Source organism: Lampris incognitus, chromosome 11 (genome assembly GCF_029633865.1).
Source record: "Lampris incognitus isolate fLamInc1 chromosome 11, fLamInc1.hap2, whole genome shotgun sequence".
In the NCBI taxonomy this organism is placed as follows: domain Eukaryota; kingdom Metazoa; phylum Chordata; class Actinopteri; order Lampriformes; family Lampridae; genus Lampris; species Lampris incognitus.
Genome location: NC_079221.1, coordinates 8,415,174 through 8,437,677, shown reverse-complemented (window position 1 = coordinate 8,437,677; position 22,504 = coordinate 8,415,174). Strand labels below are relative to the sequence as shown.

The window sequence follows — 22,504 nt, the reverse complement described above, 5'->3', positions numbered from 1 at the left end:
AAAATACTTAGGGCGCCACGTGGGGTGGAGTTTACTGCATCAGGGCGATCAACGTGGTGTCAAATGAATTCCCAGAAAACATGTTAAAGGGGCTTTCAGATGGCGTAAAATATCGGGCATCCCACTCCTCTCGGAGCAAATTACAACCGACCGAGGCCTGCTTCTGATAGCACGCTGTAAACGCTCATGTATGTCCACGAGAAGCTGTCTGAGGCCACGTCTGCAGCAGAACCGCCCTATTGTCACTCGCACACTCCTTAGCGTGGAGATACTGCTGTTGCCCTTTGCACACCTGTTGGCAGATTGTTCTGCGAGCTGTCACTTATAATATAGCATCATTTTCCACTCCGGCACCAACCTCCTACCCGCTTCGCCTGTTGCTCCAGAAAGACTTACACGACCCAAAATAACTGAACCCCCCCAAATCTCTGGGGCTCAACTCCCCTCCACACACCAGCGGATGCCTGGGAGAGATGAAGAGAGAATGTGCTTAAGGGCTGCGCAAATGACTATCGGCTCCTCTCCTGTCCTCTCTCTCTCTCACTTTTTGTGCTCACCCTTTTATTTTTAGCCTCCAAACAACTGGTCTCCTAAAAATGGTCCTGTCCTGCATGAGTGATTGGGAGGCGGGGGGAGGGGGGGGTGAGACACGGCATCCAGCCCAGACACTGTCACAGGCCCTGACACTGCTCCTCTTTTCCCCTTTGTCTCTGCCGGAGAGACAGGGGAGACAGGGTTTCTGGCTCCACCATTTTGGAAGTTGGACTACGGGCGACTAAGTGGACGTCCCTCTTAAGGAACAGCGTTCGTCTGACAGCCTGCTGCGCCGTCACTTCCTTTCACTTTTACTCGTGACCTTGCCGGCGGTACGGCTGTGTGCACTGCGAAATCAACCGTATACTCCTCTGACTTGCCGGGGTGTGGACCATGCGCTCCCTGTGGTTGTTCCTGTTCCCTTGCCTGAGCTTCCTGCCGCTGAGCCCTGCTGAGAAAGGCCTGGAGTTCCCCCAGTACGACGGAAAGGACCGCGTTGTGGACATCAATGACAAGAACTACAAGAAGGTCCTGAAGAAGCACAGCATGCTGTGCCTTCTTTACCACGAGCCCATACCAGAGGGCAAGGAGCTGCAAAAAAAACACCAGATGACCGAGCTGGTGCTGGAGGTAAGATATTGGGGCAAAGAACTGAAACAGAAGCAGGGGTGGAGGAGAGGGAGAGAAGAGATGCTGGTTTGTGGAATGGGACAGAGGGGTCGGAGCTGTGTGATGTGACAAATCTGGATGACAATGAATGCTAGTCTGAGAGGAATGCCACCAAATAAGGGAGAGGAAAGAGGGCTGAATACGATCAGGAGGTATGATAGTGTCTAGGCACTGGTTGGTTGGTTGGAGGGGTGACACGAAGTGGAGACTAGTAGTCTTGGGTGAATAGGTCATCTCTGCCCATTAACCAGACCCATAACACTGATTTACCGTACAGTAGATGGACAGTGGTACTCCGATAGGCACATAGCCTAACGGTGAGGTCTGTCACTCAAGGGAGCTCCCCCCCCCTCCCCTTCCCCCTTTATTAAGTACTGCACACTGAGGTTTGGGCTATACATTACAGGCCTGTCGTCTCCATGTCCTCAGATATCTCCATAAACATACGAGCCTATGTCTTTTTCTTCAAGGTCAATGTGTGTGTGTGTGTGTGTGTGTGTGTGTGTGTGTGTGTGTGCACATGCACGTGCATAAAATGCATGTAAATAGCTACCCAACAAGGTGCACGGCTGTCATGTATGGTTATTTCTATCAGTGTAAGTGATTTTGCACCTCCGTCTGACAGAAACATGAGGAACATTCCAGTTGGCTCTACACTAGACGGCCAAGCACTCGTTTCTATTTACTGTATGTGTGTGTTTACACACATGTATACATAAACACACATAAATGCACATCTTCATGTTCAGCGTTAAACTAAAAGGAGCACAATTCTCCTCCATTCGGGTTTTATCTCGGCTGCGTCCAACCCAAAAATAAAACTATTATTAAGCTGTTTCGATATGCGGGCTCAGCTTGAGCAGCTGGTCTCCTGTCTAATGGAGTTTATGATCTCTCTGATCCGTCTGAACCCTGTACAGTAGGATATAGCCGCCGTGGGCTCGTGCACGATGTGCACTGTTTCCAGTCTCATGTTTCACGTGACCTGTGCTGACTGGCCTTCTGATCTGTCACATGTAACCTGAGCCCAGTCCTCAAGTCCCGATAACAGCCCCAGTTATTTCACACAGCACAGGTGGGCCCCATTTGCTTGAGCACCAGTTGGACCATGTACAATGATCAACTTGAACTTCTATCCATCCGTCTAGCTAGCTAGCTAGCTAGCTAACTAGCTAGCTAAATGGACTGCAGCACTTTTCAACCTGATAAATGGTCAAGCAAAGCGCTTGACAATGAATGCCTCACATTCATCCATGCACACATATGCTCACACACTAATGGTGGTGTCAACCATGCAAGGTAACAACCAGTCCACCGGGAGCAGTCAGGTGTGTTGCTCAGGGACACCTTGACATTTTTTTGCCAGGAGGAGCCGAGAATCGAACCGGCAACCCTCCAGTCACCAGATGACCTACTCTACCTCCTGGGCTACTGCCGCCCCAATCTAGCTGTGTTACTCTTGTGTTTCCTGGTCCTGCTTGCGTAAGAGGGGGTTTAAAAGTCAGTCCACATCTCGACTGTGATGCCCTCATCAGCATCACTGAAATGGATGACGTGTACAAGCACATCAAACACACACACACACACACACACAGAGTAAACATGCTGGATTCAACAAGATTTAACAATGTTTGAGACTTATGCATCCATCTATCTATCTATCTATCTATCTATCTATCTATCTATCTATCTATCTATCTATCTATCTATCTATCTATCTATCTATCTATCTATCTATCTATCTATCTATCTGTCTATCTGTCTGTCTGTCTGCCTGTCTGTCTATCTGTCTGTCTGTCTGAGATGAAAGATTTTTAACTTTTGATTGGAACTGGTCATGGTTAAACACAGACACAGGCGATCACACAACCTTACACCCTGTCCCAAATCTGTCCATTTCCTGTCCCGGCACTCCCAGAGAAGTGACTGGCCGTTCGGGGGTATGAGCAGGCACACGAGTCTGATCCATTTGGGAATGTCTTTGTTCATGAGGGTTACTGTTTTGCCAAAGTCGCAGTCAGCTCATTTAATTCACAGCACAACGGCTCTAATATAAGGCTTTCCTTGTATGGAATGAGGCGGTTTGGGTTATTATATAATTTTGTCTTTGTGACGCCCCCCTCCCCATCCCACCCCTTCAGTCACCCCCAGCCTTCTTGCAAACACTGAAGTGGTGTGTGTGTGTGTGTGTGTGTGTGTGTGTGTGTGTGTGTGTGTGTGTGTATATATATATATATATATATATAAGTTTTTTCCCTGCATCTATCTTAATATTCCGCTCCTCATTTGTTGAGCACTCTTATCAGCATCATTGATGGTATCCGAAAAAAAACGCTATATATATATATATATACACACACACACACACACACACACACACACACACACAGTGTGTGTGTGTGTGTGTGTGTGTGTGTGGAAAAAAACCTTTAATATATAGCAATACAAGCTTGTTTGGTGCGTCGCGCACTCATCAGCTGCTAAAAAACGCTATATATCTGTATTTTACATTAGACCGTATATGTTTAATGAAGCCATTCACACCCCCCCCCCTTTTCTCCCCAACTGTAATTGTATCCGGCCAATTACCCCACTCTTCCGGGCCGTCCCCGGTCGCTGCTCCTCCCCCTCTGCCGATCTGGGCTGCAGACTACCACATGCCTCCTCCCATACATGTGGAGTCGTCAGCTGATAGTGAGGAGTTTCACCAGGGGGTCGTAGCGCGTGGGAGGATCACAATACCACCCCCCCCCCCGCGAACAGGCGCCCCGACCGACCAGAGGAGGCGCTAGTGCAGCCACCAGGACACATACCCACATCCGACTTCCCACCCGCACACACGGCCAACTGTGTCTGTAGGGACGCCCGGCCGAGCCGGAGGCAACACGGGGGATTCCGACTGGCGATCCCCGTGTTGGTAGGCGACGGAATAGAGGGCCACGCCACCCGGAAGCCCCCTACACCGTTTGTTTTTTGACATCACAGTCAGCCTGAACTGGAGTTCTCTGTATTGCCAACATTTAAGCACATGACCCACTGAGCAACTTGACATCGAGCAAACATCCGGAACACACGTGTACATGGTGGGCACCGTCTGGGCTGAAATCGGGCTGAAATTGGTTGCAAAGTGAAAATCTCGAAGATAAACAGCCGCTACTTAAACTAAAGCAAATGTGAGCGGTTATTTTCTTGCCCGGTGCGGGATTCGATACGTGTACTACACCACAAGGCGACGTCACTAGCCGCTCGGCTAAAGGGTCAGATCCGTTCGCTAGGGGCTAACGTGTCTTATTAGTTTACAGTTGTATTTAAGCTGGAATAAACCACACAAAGTGTCTTTGCAACACAATATTTCTCACAATAACACAAAGTCCAAGGTTTTGATGATTCCAGTAGGAAACTTAAGATGCACAGAAATGTCAGTGTAAACTACCAATAAGACACGTTAGCCCCTAGCTGACGGGTCTGACCCTTTAGCCGAGCGGTTAGTGATGTCGCCTTGTGGTGCAGTACATCTCGTATCGAATCCCGCACCGGGCAAGAAAATAACCGGTTACATTGGTGTTTGTAGAAAACTAAAGACAATTACAGTGAAGTGAGTGGGAAACACTACAGTTAGAATGCGTGTGAGTGCTCGCAAAACGTCCAACACAAACCACGCCCATCCGGGCGAAATGCCGTGTTGTTAGGGAGTCCCAGATTTTCGGCTCTCCATTTTTTTTATTTTTTTTCCTCCCCAATTTCAAAATGTACTTTGAAGATAACTCCGCTCCGACCGCTTCGGCGTCTAAAATGCCGGGCGACCTCCCATGCGCGCATTGATGACGCGATGACGCAAAATGACGCAGTGACGCGTTTCTTTGACCAATCAGAGGTCAGCGTTGATTTTACCATCGTTCGGGCGTTGCGCAATTACGCAACGTTTCGTGGTCCGGCGTGGAAGTGGGGGTACGTTTAACCCGACGGACGCTAACGTGAAGCCGCCGTGTCCAAATCAGGTCTGGAGCCCAGTGCTACGACCTCCACACAGGAGAAGAAAAGTGTGTTCGAAAACAGGAAGTAACAGTACTGACCCATTCACCCATCCTGTTCTCCGCATCTCTCGTCAGCTCTTCTTCGCCTTTTTTCACCACGCCGTATTTCTGCTCGTTTAGCCTCCCCTGTCGTTTCCTCTTTGTTGCAGCTGGCGGCCCAGGTCATGGAGGAAAAAGGCATCGGATTCGGAATGGTGGACTCCAACAGAGATGCCAAGGTGGCCAGGAAACTGGGTACGTGGGGCTTTAGCCGTCACACTGCTCGGGCCTAAGAAGATTACCCAGTGCAGCCGACTTGTGTTTGGCCTCCTTCTGGTTTTTCCGTAAACACCGGTGCTGAATGAGAAGTGCCTGTAACCAGAGGTGGAAAAACCCGGTCCAGAAAGTAAAAACCCTAACCGTGTCTGTGCTCCATCCATGTATTAAAACAGCTGATTTGGGAAACTAGTCGGTGCAATCTGATGGTTTAGAACGTGGGTGGAGTAAAGACACGGTTAGGGTTTTTACTTTCTGGACCGGGTTTTTGCACCTCTGCCGGTAACCATCCCGGCGATTAAGACGGGGGGGCTGTGTGCGTGTGTGCGCGCGCGTCTGTGAGAGCGTGCATGTGAGAGTGCGCGTGCGTGTGTGCGTGTGCTGCTATTCAGCTTAATTTATGAGGACCTATTTTGAGTTTCTAACCACAAGTGAGAGGATATTTTTTTTGCAAAGTGAGGACATTTGTCCAGGCCTCACTTCTTTAGCACTTTAGGCTTAAGGTTAATATTAGAATCAGGTTTAGTTTAGTTTATTGTGTGTTTGACAGGGACCACGCACAATTTTACAACTGCACCAGAGCTGGCCGGCAGTTCATTTGCATCTGCAGTCCCCGGGCAGGCAAACAAACGACAATTAGTGCAGAAGTCAAAACACAACAATACATAAGAAAACTATTGGACAGGCAGACAAAGAACAATCGAGACAAAATAAAAACATGACAATACATCACAAAACCAATCCCGAAAGTTATAAATACGATCTGATCTATTTAAAACAGTGGATATAAATAGCAATCTGGCCTATATGACAACAACGTAACAAATATAGATTTCATCTCTTCGGCAACAATAAATATAAATAGTAGTCTGACCTGAAACATCAATAAATAACTAAGGTTAAGGTGTAAGTAAGGGTTAAGAATGGGCTTGTAGTTCCGATGGTCAATTGTAGGGTTAGGGGCTAGGGGATGAATGTAGTCGGTGAGAGTCCTCAAAAGCATAGAAAAACAAACATATGCATGTATGTACACACGCACACACCACACACTGTGTATATCGTATTCATGTAACTGGTGTGCAACTTTCCCTTCGACCTGCACAGGCCTGGAGGAGGAAGGCAGCGTGTACGTATTCAAGGCTGATCGAGTGATCGAGTTTGATGGCCTGCTCGCTGCCGGCACCCTGGTGGAGTTCTTGCTGGATGTAAGTGGGGTGGTGGAGGAGCAAATGCTCAACTGCTGGTACCATAACCAACACTGGTACTAGTAAAGTTACCAGTCATGCCAATATGCTCCTCTGCTAGGTCTCCTCCTCTCTCTCTTACCCCATCTCCCTGTCTGTCTGTCTGTCTGTCTGTCTGTCTGTCTGTCTGTCTGTCTGTCTGTCTGTCTGTCTGTCTGTCTGTCTGTCTGTCTGTCTGTCTGTCTGTCTGTCTGTCTGTCTGTCTGTCTGTCTGTCTGTCTGTCTGTCTGTCTGTCTGTCTGTCTGTCTGTCTGCAGCTGTTGGAGGAGCCGGTGGAGATGATAGGAAACCCGCTGGAGCTCAGAGCCTTTGATAGGATGGATGAGGACATCCGCCTTGTTGGCTACTTCAAGAGCGAAGACTCTGAGCGTGAGTGTGTGACGCAAGCAAGTTACGTGTGTGTGTGTGTGTGTGTGTGTGTGTGTGTGTGTGTGTGTGTGTGTGTGTGTGTGTGTGTGATGCCAGCAGGGCCAAAAATGCAGTTAACAGTATGTGTTTGTGTGTCACCCTTGTTAACTTTAACTTGACCCTGCTGCATCCGTGATAGATAACTCTATGATGGGATCTTCATGGCCCCATACCCTTTGCTGTAAAACTAATAAAATTTACCCCCTCATCATTATAGAGTTACAGATCCATTTTTACCACAAAGGCACACCCAGCTGCTGTTCTTCATATTTTTATGTGCTGTCTAAGCACTGAGCGTTGTGCACTTGTCAAGATGAGCGTAACGGCTGCTGCGTCACCTCTGACCCACTGTGGGAGCGTGAACCAGAGGACGAAGTTCATCTATTTCAGTTACAGCGTCATCTCTCCCGAGGCCAGAGAAATCACACACACATGCAGGGGTGTAGCACAAAATTGTGGGCCTTAAACATAAGCAGTCTCTATGGGCCCCTTTCCTCTTTAGCTAGTTAGCTATCATAGCTTTCCTCTTTAGCTAATTAGCTATCATAGCGTTCCTCTTTAGCTAATTAGCTATCATAGCTTTCCTCTTTAGCTAGTTAGCTATCATAGCTTTCCTCTTTAGCTAATTAGCTATCATAGCTTTCCTCTTTAGCTAGTTAGCTAGCCACCTTTCTTTTAAAAGCTCCTAACTCACTTTCTGTTGGAAGAAATTACTCAACAGTCGTTTCCCCTCATTTTGCCTTCCCTACCTTTCCTTTTTTTCTTTTCTTTCCTGGAACCCAGATTTTGCTTTCTTTGACCCTGTGCTTGTGCTTGTATCAGCAGTCACTCACGACAGGACTAGATGAGCTGCATGACAAGACGCTTGTGAGGGGCGGACTAAACCATTTTGCACCTTTTGTAAGGGGTGAGAGGGGCCTCAGAGAGCCTCCACTATTTTCTTTAAGTCCCTTGAGCCAATTTTAACTGAACTTATGACTATAATTAGTTAGAAATAAAATTTGCAAACCAAAACAAGCTTTTAATTCCAGGTTTCCTGAGCCCCCCCCCCCGGTAGGTCCTTAGTGCAGATGTGTGCTAACAGAGCAACGACAGCAGTGCAAAGCGTCTCTACAGCCCCAGATGAAAGAAATAAGTCAAAGTGGATTTCATCCCTTCAAACTCTCACCATTCATTTCCCCTCTTTTCATCCTCAGACTTTCATGCGTTTCAGGAGGCAGCTGAACATTTTCAGCCCTACATTAAATTCTTTGCCACGTTTGAAAAATCGGTGAGTAAAAATTCACCCACGACCGAAAAACGATCAGAAATGAATAGTTGGTATCCGTCTCTGTCTGCATCTGCAACCTCTCTCTCTCTCCGTTTCAGGTGGCCAAAGAGCTCACGCTGAAGATGAACGAGGTGGACTTCTACGAGCCCTTCATGGAGGAGCCTGTCACCATCCCAGGCAAGCCGCTCTCTGAGGAGAAACTGGTGGAATTTATAAACAAGCACAGACGGTAAAGAAGGAACAACATGGCACCATACACTTCACTCTAATGTGTATTTAAACCCTCTTGATTACGATTTATGCAAAGGAATTGATGACTTGAGATCTATTGTATTCAAATGACACCTAGTGAGCGTGATCCAGTTGACACGCTCCTTTCTGTGCCATCAGACCAACGCTGAGGAAGCTTCGTGCAGAGGACATGTTTGAAACGTGGGTGAGTGAGGATTTTTTTGGTCACAGATCTAGCATAAAAAAGTGGAACGGGGCATCCGGGTGGCGTAGTGGTCTATTCCATTGCCTACCAACATGGGGATCGCCGGTTCAAATCCCCGTGTTACCTCTGGCTTGGTAGTCCTTACAGTCACAATGGGCCGTGTCTGCAGGTGGGAAGCCGGATGTGGGTATGTGTCCTGGTTGCTGCACTTGCACCTCCTCTGGTCGGTCGGTGTGCCTGTTTGGGGGGGAGGGGAAACTGGGGGGGAATAGCATGATCCTCCCATGTGCTATGTCCCCCTGGCGAAACTCCTCACTGTCAGGTGAAAAGAAGCGGCTGGTGACTCCACATGTATGGGAGGAGGCATGTGGTAGTCTGCAGCCCTCCCTGGATCAGCAGAGGGGTTGGAGCAGCGACCAGGACGACTTGGGAGAGTGCAGTAATTGGACGGGTACAATTGGGGTGAAAAGGGGGGGGTAAAAAAAAAAGGGGAATGTGGTTTTGCTGAAAATCTTCAACCCCTCCATTGACTCCTAGTATCAATATGTTATGAGTCTGCACATATATGCATACTAAACAACACATCTCAGTGCAAGGTGTAAATGCATACAGCACAGAATGGATTACTGCAGGATCCCACCCAAGTGTAAGTAAAGTTTGGGTTTGCATCTGTGAGAAAGTGCCTTATTGACCACTAAGCCTTATCGCTACAGTCATATGTAGTCAAACACGCTGCAACTCATTTTAAAGTATACCATTCGCTCGTACACAACCGTCTTCAGGCCAGATCTACCTCGACTGGTCATGCAACTTGACTGATTGATTGATTGATCACTTCTTTGTCCCGTTCACAAAGAATTGTTACTCGCAGTAGTCTGCTCAGCCTCTGCAAATTATACATAGATCAGATAATATAATCAGGTCAAGATTGCATTCACACCTGGTGTAAGAGGGGCCTTTGGTTCCGCTGTCTACGTTTGACGAGACATTTCTCATTACCAGGAGGATGATATCGAAGGGATCCACATTGTGGCTTTTGCAGAAGAGGAGGACCCGGGTGAGAACATACTTGCACGAGTTTCCTCACTTCAAAATGTCACGTTAGATAATATCAAATGCAGTTTGGTGAGCCACATGGGGAAACGGAATATTTGCAGCAGAAATGGTGAAAATAAGAGATGGAAAATAAATAATGAAATTTAGATACATACAGTGGATTTAAAAAGTCTACCCACCCTTGTTAAAATGGTAGGTTTAAAAAAAAATGAAACCAAGATAAACCATGTCAGAACTTTCCCCACAAACATTCTACATCTGTCAAACTGCAAGAGCATCTCCTGTGCACAGCCCTCTTCAGGTCACCCCACAGATGTTCAGTTGGATTCAGGTCTGAGCTCTGGCTGGGCCGTTCCAAAAATGCCGATTTTTTTTATTTTTATTTATTTATTTATTTATTTTGGTGAAGCCATTCCTTTGTTGATTTGGATGTGTGCTTTGGGTCTTTGTAGTGCTGGAAGGTGAAATTCCTCTTCATCTTCAGCTATCTAGCAGACGCCTGAAGGTTTTTTTTCACCAAAATCGATTGGTATTTGGAGCTATTCATGATTTCCTCCACCTTGACTAAAGCCTCAGTTCCAGCTGAAGAAAAGCAGCCTCAAAGCATGATGCTGCCACCACCGTGCTTCACTGTGGAGCTTGTTTTTTGATGAAGTGCTGTGTTTTTGTGCCAAACATACCTTTTGAAATTATGGTCAAAAAGTTCAACCTTGGTTTCAGAGCCATAACACATTTTTTCCACAAGGTTTTGGGAGACCGGCAGTATCTTTTTGCAAAATGTAGCCGGGCTTGGATCTTTTTTTTTTTTTTTCTTCATGTGAAAAGGCGTCCGTCTTGCCACCCTACCCTGTAGCCCAGACATATAAAGAATACGGGAGGTTGTAGTCACATGGAGGGAGCAACCAGTACTTGGCAGAAATTCCTGCAGCTACTTTAATGTTCCCGTAAGCCTCTTGGCAGCCTCCCTGCACAGTTTTCTCCTTATCTTTTCATCAGTTTTGGAGGGACATCCTGTTCTTGGTAATGTCACTGTTCTGTATTTTCTCCACTTGTGGATGGTTGTCTTCACTGTCTTCCATGGAAAATCTGATGCCATGGAAATTCTCTTATACCCATCTCCTGATGGAGCTCTTTCAACAATGTGATTCCATTCATGCTCTGTAAGCTCTTTGTGGACTGTGGCTTTTGCAGTTGGATGGAACCAAGAAGATAACAATAATAACAATAATAATTAATCATTTTATTTATATAGCACTTTTCCAAAACAATGTTGCAAAGTGCTTCACAAAAAAAAAACCGGAAAAAAAACCCAGACAAGGCAAAAATAAGAGTAAGACCAAAATAAGAAATTTAAGCGTTAAGACGAGATTTAAAAGAAGCTAGAGACTTAGTCTGTCTTCGCTTAACAGGAAGAGGTGTCCATAGTGTGGGGGCTCTAACAGCAAAAGCCCGATCAGCCTTTGTAACAAACCGAGACCTGGGAATAACCAACAGGGCTCCATCTGCAGAGCTTAATGGTCGAGGGGGGACATACCAAGTCAATAAATCACAGGAGGAGCAAGACCATTTAAAACCTTGAAAGTGAGCAGTAAAAATGTTAAAACCAATTCGAAATATAACAGGGAGCCAGTGTAGGGAGACAGGAGTGATATGGTCATGCCTCCTTGTCCCAGTAATGAGCCGAGCAGCGGCGTTTGGTACCAACTGCAGACAGTGGAGGGAGCCTTTAGTGATACCAGAGTGAAGTGCATTACAGTAGTCAAGCCGAGAATAGATAAACGCACGTACAACTTTTTGCAGATCGACAGTTGATAAACATGACCTAGTTTTGGAGATAAGCTTGATCTGGAGAAAGCGCGACTGAACAACATGTTTGATTGATCAAAACTGAGGATAGCATCGAATATTACCCTAAGATTCCTAGCAGCATGCTGGGAATCTAGGGTATCTAGGAATCTTAGGAATCTTAGACTACCCGACAGACCACCAAGACTAGTAAAAAAAAAAAGGGCTGATGGAATTTTCGGGACTGAACAGAATGACTTCAGACATCATTAAATCTGAGAAAACTTTCGGACATCCAGGATTTAATGTCAGAGAGGCAAGTTGTGGGATTTGCTAGGGCGCGAGGATCTGTGGGTTTTTGTGGCGTGTATGACTGAGTGTCATCGGCATAGAAACGGTAGAGCGTGTCGTGATTTTGAATGACCTGGCCAAGGGGCAGCATGTAGATGGCAAGGTGTCAGGAAAATCCTACTGGAAAATCTGAACTTTATTTGGGGTTAATCAGTCCCATGGCAGCGTCCATGAGCTGTTTTTAGCCCCTCCTGAGCGGAAGCGGAAGCTTCGCAGGAAACGGGAGTCGGACATCGGATCCACTAGACTGCATTAGAAGTAAGCAGTTTGTTGTAATTTTCTTCGTTTTTTGCGTAATTTTTTTTTTATTATCGGATTTATGGCAGCATATATGTGACTTGGTGTTGTAAACGCAGCCATGCTGTACTGTCTAACGTGCTCCGCATGTCTGACTTCCTGTGACGCGTCCATAGCGACAGCAATGCTGTGACATCACTCGGACGCTGCCCCATTGATGGCAGGTGTGTAGTAACTGCTATTTAACATGAGTTTGGTTGTGATTGGTTGATTCTGAACACAGCCACACCCCCAATTATAAAAGGATGCGCACACTTGTGCAACCAGCTTATTGTAAGTTTTATATTTTTCCCTTTTTTCTCTCCTGAAATGTTTCTTGTTGTTCTTCACTTTATCTTTATAGGTTGCAATTTCACATTGAGCTCAGAAAATGTTTTGACACGATTTATCTTGGCTTCATATTTTTACATCACAAAAACCTGCCATTTTAACAGGGGTGTGCAGACTTTTTCACCGTAAATAAGATAAATAGTCATTAAAATCTGCTTGTTAGTCACAGCAACACCTTTTCTATTGTTTTTCCATGTGGCTTCTATTAAAATAAGCATCTATAAAAGTGTTCTTAGTTTGAATATTTGTGGGTTAGCTATTGTCTTGCATGTGCTAGCAACACAGATTATCATACAACACATGTGATATCATGTAAGTCTTCAGTATTGTAACTAACTGTTGAGCTGGTTTTGTGTATTGTTGGTTCCTCGCAGACGGTTTTGAGTTCTTGGAGATCCTAAAGGAGGTGGCCAGAGACAACACCCATCTTCCAGACCTCAGCATCGTCTGGATTGACCCGGATGATTTCCCCCTGGTGAGATGTGGTGCCACCACACAGACAGACAGAAAGACAAATGAACAGACAGACAAAAAGTCAGCGATGGGAAAGCAGCAACATATAAATAGAAAGATGTAGAGAGGTCATCCAGTATCCATGGCTGTTTAATGTGCGACTCTCCCTATCATGTGCAGTTGATCCCATACTGGGAGAAGACCTTCAAGGTGGACTTGTTCAGACCCCAGATTGGAGTTGTCAATGTGACAGATGTAAGTTCAGGGCAACCCTGTCCAGTCAAATCAATAGAGATTAGTCTAGCATGCTTTAACCCATTTTGACATTATTTGAGCCTCTCTCTCTCTCTCTCTCCTCCTCGCTCTCTCTCTCTCTCTCTTGCTCTCTTTCTCACTCTCTCTGTCTATAGGCTGACAGTGTGTGGATGGAGATGGATGATGAGGAGGACCTGCCCACTGCCCAGGAGCTGGAGGACTGGATAGAAGATGTCCTCTCTGGCAAAGTCAACACAGAAGATGATGATGATGATGACGACGACGACGATGATGATGACGACGACGACGACGACGACGACGATAATGAGGATGACGATGACGATGATGAAGAGGAAGATGATGACGAAGATGGTGATGATGACGACGACGATGACTAATTCATCGACTGTGAATTGACCGTTTGCAAAATAAAGCTTGGCAGTGATACTCCAATGAGCATTTAACAGTCGTCCGCCTCCTCCGACATACGACGCTGCTGCGATACCCGGAAAAGACCGACACTTTTGATGCAACAATTGATCGATAATACTAGATTAGTAAAAATACATAGCTATGATAAAGGAACAGGTGTTGTTGGGGAAACTGTAAAACAGATTCTTGCCGTCCTGAGTGACTGGAGGGCAGTGTGTTGTTCTGTCCCTCCCCACACCCAAATCTGACCTTCGAAAGTGTCTCCTATGGATTAAGCTTTGTGGAAGACCACACTTCCAGTTAACGAGGAGCCCATCAACAGGCACGCTTGCATCTGCTAAAAGGTAAGTTGGCCGCAGTCAGCTTAGCTTGTTTACCATGCTGATTTGACACCCACGTTATAGTAGCAGAGCTCACTTTGGAAGTCTGTCGGACACAAAGGCAGGCAGGACTTGGACACATTTTGCAAACGGTCAATCGTGAATCTGCGTCACCAATAAATCTCTTCGCTCTTTGAGTTCAGGCTGAAGAAACCGGATCTGGACTTGTGCACATCTTTGAATGAACTCAAGTCAACCTGCTGTGTCACCCGCACCATAGCGAACCCATGTAACTCTTGACTGTAAATGACTGTACAGTAAGACAAGGACTGCGGTAAGAATGAGAGGAAAGGTATACACCATGTAGTCATCTGAAGTTATATTTATATTATTGAACTAATTTCCGTTTTTATTTTACCTAACACACAATGAGGGCCTGAGTGACGATGGCGAGAGAGAACTTGCCCCAACAGCGAGTGGCACTTTGTATACCGAACTTCAGCTGGTGCACTTGTTAACGTGTTGACCTGAAAAGTGAATCTGTTCAACCACATCGGCTGGTTTTGGTGGCCAGTTGCGTTACAAATAAAGCAAACCAAACGATGTGCGTTTCCTTCCTTTTCCTTAAAAAAGAAAATTCCCCCCTTTTCTCCCCAGTTGTTTCCGACCCCACTCTCCTGGGCCGCCCCTGGTCGCTGCTCCACCCCCTCTGGCGACCCCGGGAGGGCTGCAGACCACCACATGCCTCCTCCCATACATGTGGAGTCGCCAGCCGCTTCTTGTCACCTGGCAGTGAGGAGTTTCACCAGGGGGACGTAGCGCGTGGGAGGATCACGCTGTCCCCCCCCCCGACCAGAGGAGGCGCTAGTGCAGCGACCAGGACACGTACCCACATCCGGCTCCCCACCCGCAGACACTGCCAACTGTGACAGTAGGGACACCCGACCAAGCCGGAGGTAACACGGGATTCGAACCGGCGATCCCCGCGTTGGTGTTCCGTTTCCCATATTCAGGTAATGCAAATGTCTGCTGATTCAATGCCCCCCCCCCCATCCCCCATAAAGTACATGTTCTGCACTGGGGTTTTTCCAGCTTTGAAATCATTCAAGGCGCTTTCCAACAAGCCCCATCTTCAACGACAGGCCTCTCGTCATTCCCCTCCCCTCTCACCCATTCCTCCTCCTCCTCCTCTTCCTCAGTCTTGGAGGTTTATTTCTCACCTGAATCAGTGGGGCGAAAAGCAGCCGCCCAGAGATAACATCACCATTACACCGCCGGATCGACGCTGGGAGCCTCATTTGAATGTTAATTCGTCATATTTCAATTCCCCTGCTTGCGTCCCTACACCCTTCCTTCCTTCCCCCGGTGTTCCGTTGCTCTCCCTCCGCCTCATTGATTCGCCCCTGGTCCTCGCCCCTGGTCCTCGCCCCCCTCATCGTTGCATTAAGGCGATAAGATGCACTGTGGCAGCGCGGACACACACTCAACCTTGAGTACACGTGCAGCATATACGGTGAGCTGTACATTCAGCTTAGTGACAGAGGACACGTTCACATGCTGCTACTTACAACCCCGTGTCAGCAGGGGGCAGCCGGGAACCGCCGCAGCCGGGACCCGAACCCGGGTCGCCCGCGCCACGGGCGGCTACGTTAACCGCTCGACTAAAGGGTCCAGTTAGCCAACAGGCTAGCGAGTCTACCCATTCGTGGTCGTTACAATGTAGTGTAACGTACACAAATGAGGAGACACGTTGGTCCCCTTGGTCGAGCGGTCAGCGATGTCTCCCGCGGTGCGGGAGATGCGGGTTCGCGTCCCGGCTGCGGTAGTCCCTGTGGTTGCCCCCTGAATTCGCTACAATACGCTGCTACTTACAGCCTAGTGTCAAATAAACAAAACACACACACACACACACACAAAACAACGACGTTGCTCAGATGTCTTGAAAAGGTCAGTACAAATATTTATTTTGTACAAATGTGGTCTCAACACAGCTTTTGCTATTTCTAACTTCTGCCTTATAAAAAGGAGCCAAGGCAGAACACGGGACTCTTGACTTGTCAGTTACACGACATGATCAGTGGCCATCTTTTACTTACTTTTTCCGTCTTGTGTTTATCGTTCACACATACGACCTCGCATCCGCGCATGCGCGCACACGTGCGCGCAAACACCCCCCCCCCGTACAAGCTTTAAAGTAACTGCACATGTATACTGCGCACATCCTTGTAATGACGTGTAACCGAGGCACATGTGTAGTCCAGGAGATACCGTACGATTCACGACCATCAACACTGTACAATCCTAACCAAAACTACCGTCAGCGACAATAATAACACTTGTGTAAATATGAATGTACAACATGGCAGGCCTACTAAATAGAGAGGATTTAAAAATACACTGAAATATAATAATCATACAAATTCATATTTTGATTGGTGCCCAGAGGGGAAAAAAAAAAAAAAACCATTTACAGATGCAGTTCCGGCAGTAAACGGTAGGTGGCAGCAGCGCGACACTCAACAACGCCCCGGTGTCCGCGCAGAGAATACTGACGCTAGATGAACTAATCGACATTAAGTGTCCAGTTCCAACACATTCGGTCAAACGTGAACGCCGCTGTGACTTTACGCAACTGCATCTTTAAGATGGCTGGCGGTAAATCCATAAAAATGTAACCGGTTAAGTGTTACTCATTACATATTCAAATGTCCATGAAACAGGGGGCCGCCGAGGTGGCGTCATCCGAGGAAGACGGCGCGGGGGGGTCGGGACGGGACGCGTTATGCCGCTCAGAGGTGTGGCGTTATAACGGACCCCCCCTTCACGGAGGGTTAAGACTAAATCTGACGCACGTGCTCGTCCGTTAATACGCGGGGCGGAGCAGCGTTTTGTGAATAAGGTTTTAAGTAGGAAGCTAAAAAAAAACAAAACAACAAGGCTCAAGCGCTTCGGGTCTGCCCGTCCTCCTCTCCGCCAGCCCTGCTCAGTGTACAGAGCCAACCGTGGAGAACCTACTGCAGGGCGGCCAGATGCCCGAGACTTCACGCATCTGTATGGAGGGAGGGGCGGGCAGAGTCCAGCGGACTCTCAGTGATTTGTCACTTACAAACACATCTCGAGTTATTTACAGTCCAATCATCTCCACGGATAAAGAGCAGGCAGACAAGACAGGTATAAAAATCTAGGCAAGGTACAAAAAAAAAAAGAAATCATTCAAACAAAGCAACAATGTTGATATAAAAAGGTGTATCCAGATAAAGTATATACACATATAAATACTATACATAACAATCTGCAACACATGATAGTAAAAGAATCACTGCGTGAGGAGCAGGCAGAGAATGAATCGGGACAGTCTGGGTGAGTCGGGGCTTTTTGTTCAGCCGAGCAATAGGAAAAATGTTACCGTTGCTATAGCAACACTAAAGAGGAAGTGGGGACAGGTTGAGAACAAATCCTGTGTGTAGAGCGAACACACACACACACACGCAAACTTGTCTTCGTATCCTTGTGGGGAGTGGGAATTCATGTTCTTCCTTAACCTCAAACCCTAAAACCAACCCCAACCTCAACCTTTTAACCATTACCCCTACCTTAACCCTACGGTCATCCACAAACAACCCACATTTAAACAATCTACACCCCCGACCTCAACCACGAGCCTACTTCTAGTGCCTAACAGGAATACTAGCCCGAAACCTAAAAATAAGCCCCAACCGTAACCCTATTCCCTAAACCTGACCCCTAGCCCGGAAATAACCCCCGTCCTCATGGGGACCGACGGCCTCACGAGTTAGGCGGTCTCTAATTTTACTATCCTTATGAGGAAATTTGGTCCTCACAAGGATAGAAAAGCAAGCACACACACACAAACACACGCACACCCACACACACACACTCTGCTGGGTACTTTCCTAAAACATGAAAACTCACTCTAAAACACCCACGCAGGCACGCACTGGCACATGAGGCAACACACACACACACACACACACACACACAAAAGGGAGAACAAAGTTTGCCAGGGTCATGAATAGTGCATAGAGGAAAGAATGAAGTGTGTTGTGAGGAGAGTCAGCACAGACAGATGAAAACAAACCTCCTCCTGCTCTGTCGTCCCACCCTGGCTTCTCTCTTGTGGCTAGGCAAGCACAGGGAATTAGCGCTTGTTTAGGTTTTTTTTTGTTTTTTTTTAAACGTCTGACTGTCCGATAAATTAGGCTAACTTGGTGCCCAGAGGAAGTCACGATGATTCTTGATGTCAGCGAATCATCGGAGGACAAAACAAACAAACAAACAAAACAAAACAAACCCAAACAAACACAGAAGGTGTCAAACCCAGAGTACGTAAAAAGTACAAAAGTTATAAATAAACGTCCGTTGGATAGTCCTGACAGCCGGAATCGGCACCAGGTCAGCAGCAACAGTCCGCCGTGCGACGACCCGCCTTTCAAACGGAAGTCTCTGACTGGAGGAGAAGTGTAAACTTGTGGGACTTGGGGTCGACGTACTCCTCCGTCACCCGGATGTAAGGAATGCTCTTGACGGTGACAGCTAAGCTAAAGTCCAGACACCTCAGCGCGAACTCGGTCCCCTCCTTCATGCTGCTGGTGACCGACGCCTCGCTGACCAAAGTCCACTGATCAGCCATCCAGCGCTCAGGGCCGTACTGTAAGGTCGGACCGGGGACTAGGTAGGCCTCAAGGAAAGCCTGCAACACAGGAAAAAACCCACCATCATGACAGCTATCACTGTGTTCACTGAGCAGCATTCTGCCATGGTACTGGCTGAGAGGCCGATAGTAAGTTAATGAATGACATAAGACATGTAATTAATTACTCCTTGTTGTGTCATGCTGAGTAAAGTACTTCTCATTTCTATTGCATTATTATCAGTGTTGGTAGAAGTACTCGGCCCTTTACTTAAGTAAAATTACAAATATCCTGACACATAATTACCACACTGACATTTCTTTTTTGGGGGGGGGGGTTCTCCCTTTTTCTGCCCAATTGTATCGGCCAATTACCCCACTCTTCCGAGCCGTCCCGGTCGCTGCTCCACCCCCACTGTCGATCCGGGGAGGGCTGCAGACTACCACATGCCTTCTCTGATACACGTGGAGTCGCCAGCCGCTTCTTTTCACCTGACAGTGAGGAGTTTCACCAGGGGGACGTAGCGCGTGGGAGGATCACACTATCCCCCCCCCCGAACAGGTGCCCCAGCCAACCAGAGGAGGCGCTAGTGCAGCAACCAGGACACATACCCACATCCGGCTTCCCACCCGCAGACACGGCCAATTGTGTCTGTAGGGACGCCCGACCAAGCCGGCGGTAACACAGGGATTCGAACCGGCGATCCCTGTGTTGGTAGGCAAAAGAACAGACCGCCACGCCACCCGGACGCCCCACCACATTGTCATTTCTACTCAAGTAAAGGTATAAATACTTGCTCTTAATGCACTTTAAGTAGTCAAAGTAAAAGTACTTGTCATACTCAGTGCCCTAACATAACAGAGCGTATCGTACAGCTTGAAGTACGCCCGCTGTACCACGTGTTCTGCAGATGAGTGCTAACACATATCCTGACTACAATTTACAAACAAAAATACCATAGGTAGTGTCATACAGTCGTAATTTACAAGGATATGGGCCGAATGAAACAGCGATTACCAACCCTCAATCAGCAGTCCTTTTAGATGCTGGATAAATCCAGTTCCTGATTTTGTTTCTTACCCGATGTGAGCCAGATCTGATCACTAAAACAAAGCTTCCCGTGTGAACAGTAAAGACCGTGTGAATCAGAACGGGATGTTGTTCTAAACGCTGAATTGTAATTAGTCAGTGGCGGGCTGTCGGGGCCACCAGGGCTTGTTTCCTCATGGGGCTGAGCAGGGGTTTCCCATGTCACCTAAACGCAGCACCGCTCCTTGGACCAGCACTAGTTTGTATCGCTAGCCTTTTGTTGAAGTCCGAAGCTGCAAACTGATTACAGCTTTAAGTGACCGTATCATCAGCCCATCAGATTTTGATGTGCAGTGACCGAGCGCCCCCCGGGGCCCTGCGATGTGTCGGCGCTAGCCCTGGTGTCGTCATCAACTCTGAGCTTGAGCCTTTGGCGGGTTGTGAGCGAAGTAATCGCAGTGGCCGCTGCAATCACAGCTACTGACGATCTTGTGTTTTTTTGCGAATCTGGGGGGGACTGTGCAGTTTTTACACGTTCTCCCAAACAGACTAAATTACTGGATGAATTTTGCAAGATAAGGCTGCTACAAGTCTCTCAAGTGAGGTGGAATTTCAACTCCAGGTTGGTGTTCACATTGAACTGAAGGCGGTGCACTGATAATATTGTGGCTATACTGTTGAATTTGCTGAAGTTGGGCGAGTGAATGGTGAACGTCATATCAACTGTGGAAACTTGTTTGTTGTTTTTGGTGCCATGTGGTGTGTGTGTGTGTGTGTGTGTGTGTGTGTGTGGTCTGGTTGCCGAGTGACATAAATGAAGATCTGATGGTGACGCTGCAGTAGCTGCTGCAGTGCACGGGGGTGTGCGTTGTGGTTGTTGAAGGTCAGCTGTCTTGCTGGTGTTGATCCAGTAGTGCATATGGTGCGTGACAGTATATTTTGTATGTGGCTGTGTTGGATGCACCGGCACCCATATGAGAAAATTGTGTGTGTGTGTGTGTGTGTGTGTGTGTGGGGGGGGGCAGTTTGTTACTGAAGGCCCTGGTTGAAACCCCACGGCACGCTACTGCAATTAGGTAAAAGAAAATATTGAAAACATTGATTAAATTTACATTGATTAAGTTGGAGATTTGCTCTTGTAGAATATTTTAACGGACTGTCTGACTGGAGCAGTGAGTTGCTTCCGCTTGCTCTTGATATCTATAATGGGAACTGTAGTGGTGTAAACAGTATAGATCTTTTTACTTAGAGAATCAATAATGAAAAAAGTTTGGATATTTGTTTATTCTACTTTTGATTGGTTTTCATTCTCTCCATTTTTATCACCTACTTCGAATGTTATCAGCCGATTAAATGGCCGTTATCAGGTGTCATCAGACCATACATATGAGATAGTATGGGCCTACCCTACCTCCTTGTTGGCTCAGTGGGCCGTTATCATCGACTCGTTCGTTTGATCACGGCGCGTCCACGTCACGTGACTGTTTCTTTGCAGCAAAAGCAAACTAACGTTAATTGGCCGACACATCTTTAGGGTTAGTTGTTAATTATCGTAATAATTAACAAACTAAACATCATATACATTCACTCAACGAAGATTATGAAAATAAAATGCACATTTCTCGAACCCATTTTAATGCAGAAACCATCTTAAAATATTGCATTTTCAACTGAGAATAAAAGAGATGTCAGCCATTTAACGTTGGTTTGTTTTCCCTGTGAAGAAACAGTGACGTGGACGCATGAGGCACGTGCCGTGATCAGAGCCTTGGCCGTGATCAAACACACGTGTCGATGATAACAGGCCACTGAACCAGTGAGGAGGTAGAGTAGGCCCATACTACCTCATATCTATGGTCTGATGATAACTGATAATGGCCATTTAATTGACTGATAATATTCGAAGCAGCTCATTTTTATTAACTTGCTGCTGTCATTTATGTTGTACACTTGGCACCCTTGTGAGAGACGGCCCCTACTCTAAATGTGTCCCCAAGTTCAAATAAAGGTTGTATGAAAAAAAATGTTTTGGACTAAAAATTAAAAGTCTCTGAATATAAGTATATACTTAAGTACATACTTGAAAAAAAGTACTTAAGTGCAGGACCAAAGTACTTGTATATCATTACTTCTCACTATTGATTTCTAATTTCAGTTTCTTTGCTAATATCTTATTAGTGGACCTCACCTTGGGGCTCATGTTATTGACCAGACAGAAAGCCAGGTGCTTCTGGATGCTCTCCATGCTGTGGCAGTGCTGCCTCCTGGTGGTGCGGAGGTACTTCTGCAGGGCGCGGGCCATAGAGGGGAAGATGGCAAGGGCTGCCTCACGCACGTCCATGATGTCCGAGGGAGCGGCACGCTCATCCTCCTTCTTCATGCGGCGGACGTGTGTGAAGGCCTCCTCCACCGCCACCACCAGCCTGACATCGAGACAAAATACACCCAACGTGCAGCATATGGATAAACCTACTGGTGGTAACCATTTGTCTCTACTCTGTAACGATCACTAGGCAACATGGTCGTAGACAGGCCAGTCTATAGTTCTGTGATTTATGACCACTGTCACCGGCAATAATTATGTCTGATGGTCGGTCACAACAAATTTTAATTTATACTTCTGGGAATTAGCAACCTGCCAATGTTATTAATTGGGTCTAACTAAATTCTAGTATCACAGCCCAGACAGCATCC

The 22,504-nt window shown here is 46.9% G+C and overlaps 2 protein-coding genes across 2 annotated transcripts in view; one reads left to right on the top strand and one right to left on the bottom strand.

The window, feature by feature from the left end:
• The first annotated feature begins 667 nt into the window (after positions 1-667).
• Positions 668-14,726, top strand: casq2 (calsequestrin 2). The gene is made up of 11 exons (XM_056289228.1): positions 668-1,164; positions 5,387-5,471; positions 6,597-6,697; positions 6,994-7,105; positions 8,341-8,414; positions 8,513-8,643; positions 8,805-8,850; positions 9,853-9,907; positions 13,044-13,144; positions 13,303-13,377; positions 13,533-14,726. Exons 1-11 carry the CDS (start codon positions 928-930, stop codon positions 13,773-13,775), a joined length of 1,260 nt encoding a protein of 419 aa, XP_056145203.1. The 5' UTR covers positions 668-927; the 3' UTR covers positions 13,776-14,726.
• Positions 14,727-16,072: 1,346 nt separating this feature from the next.
• LOC130120744 (vang-like protein 1) overlaps positions 16,073-22,504 on the bottom strand; it is a 51,430-nt gene continuing 44,998 nt past the window's right edge. The window contains exons 8-9 of the mRNA XM_056289456.1: positions 21,999-22,233; positions 16,073-18,840 (exon numbers count right to left, since the gene is read on the bottom strand). Of these exons, the coding sequence (XP_056145431.1) occupies positions 18,580-18,840; positions 21,999-22,233 (496 nt within the window). The 3' untranslated portion in view covers positions 16,073-18,579. The remainder of the gene's footprint in view (positions 18,841-21,998; positions 22,234-22,504) is intronic.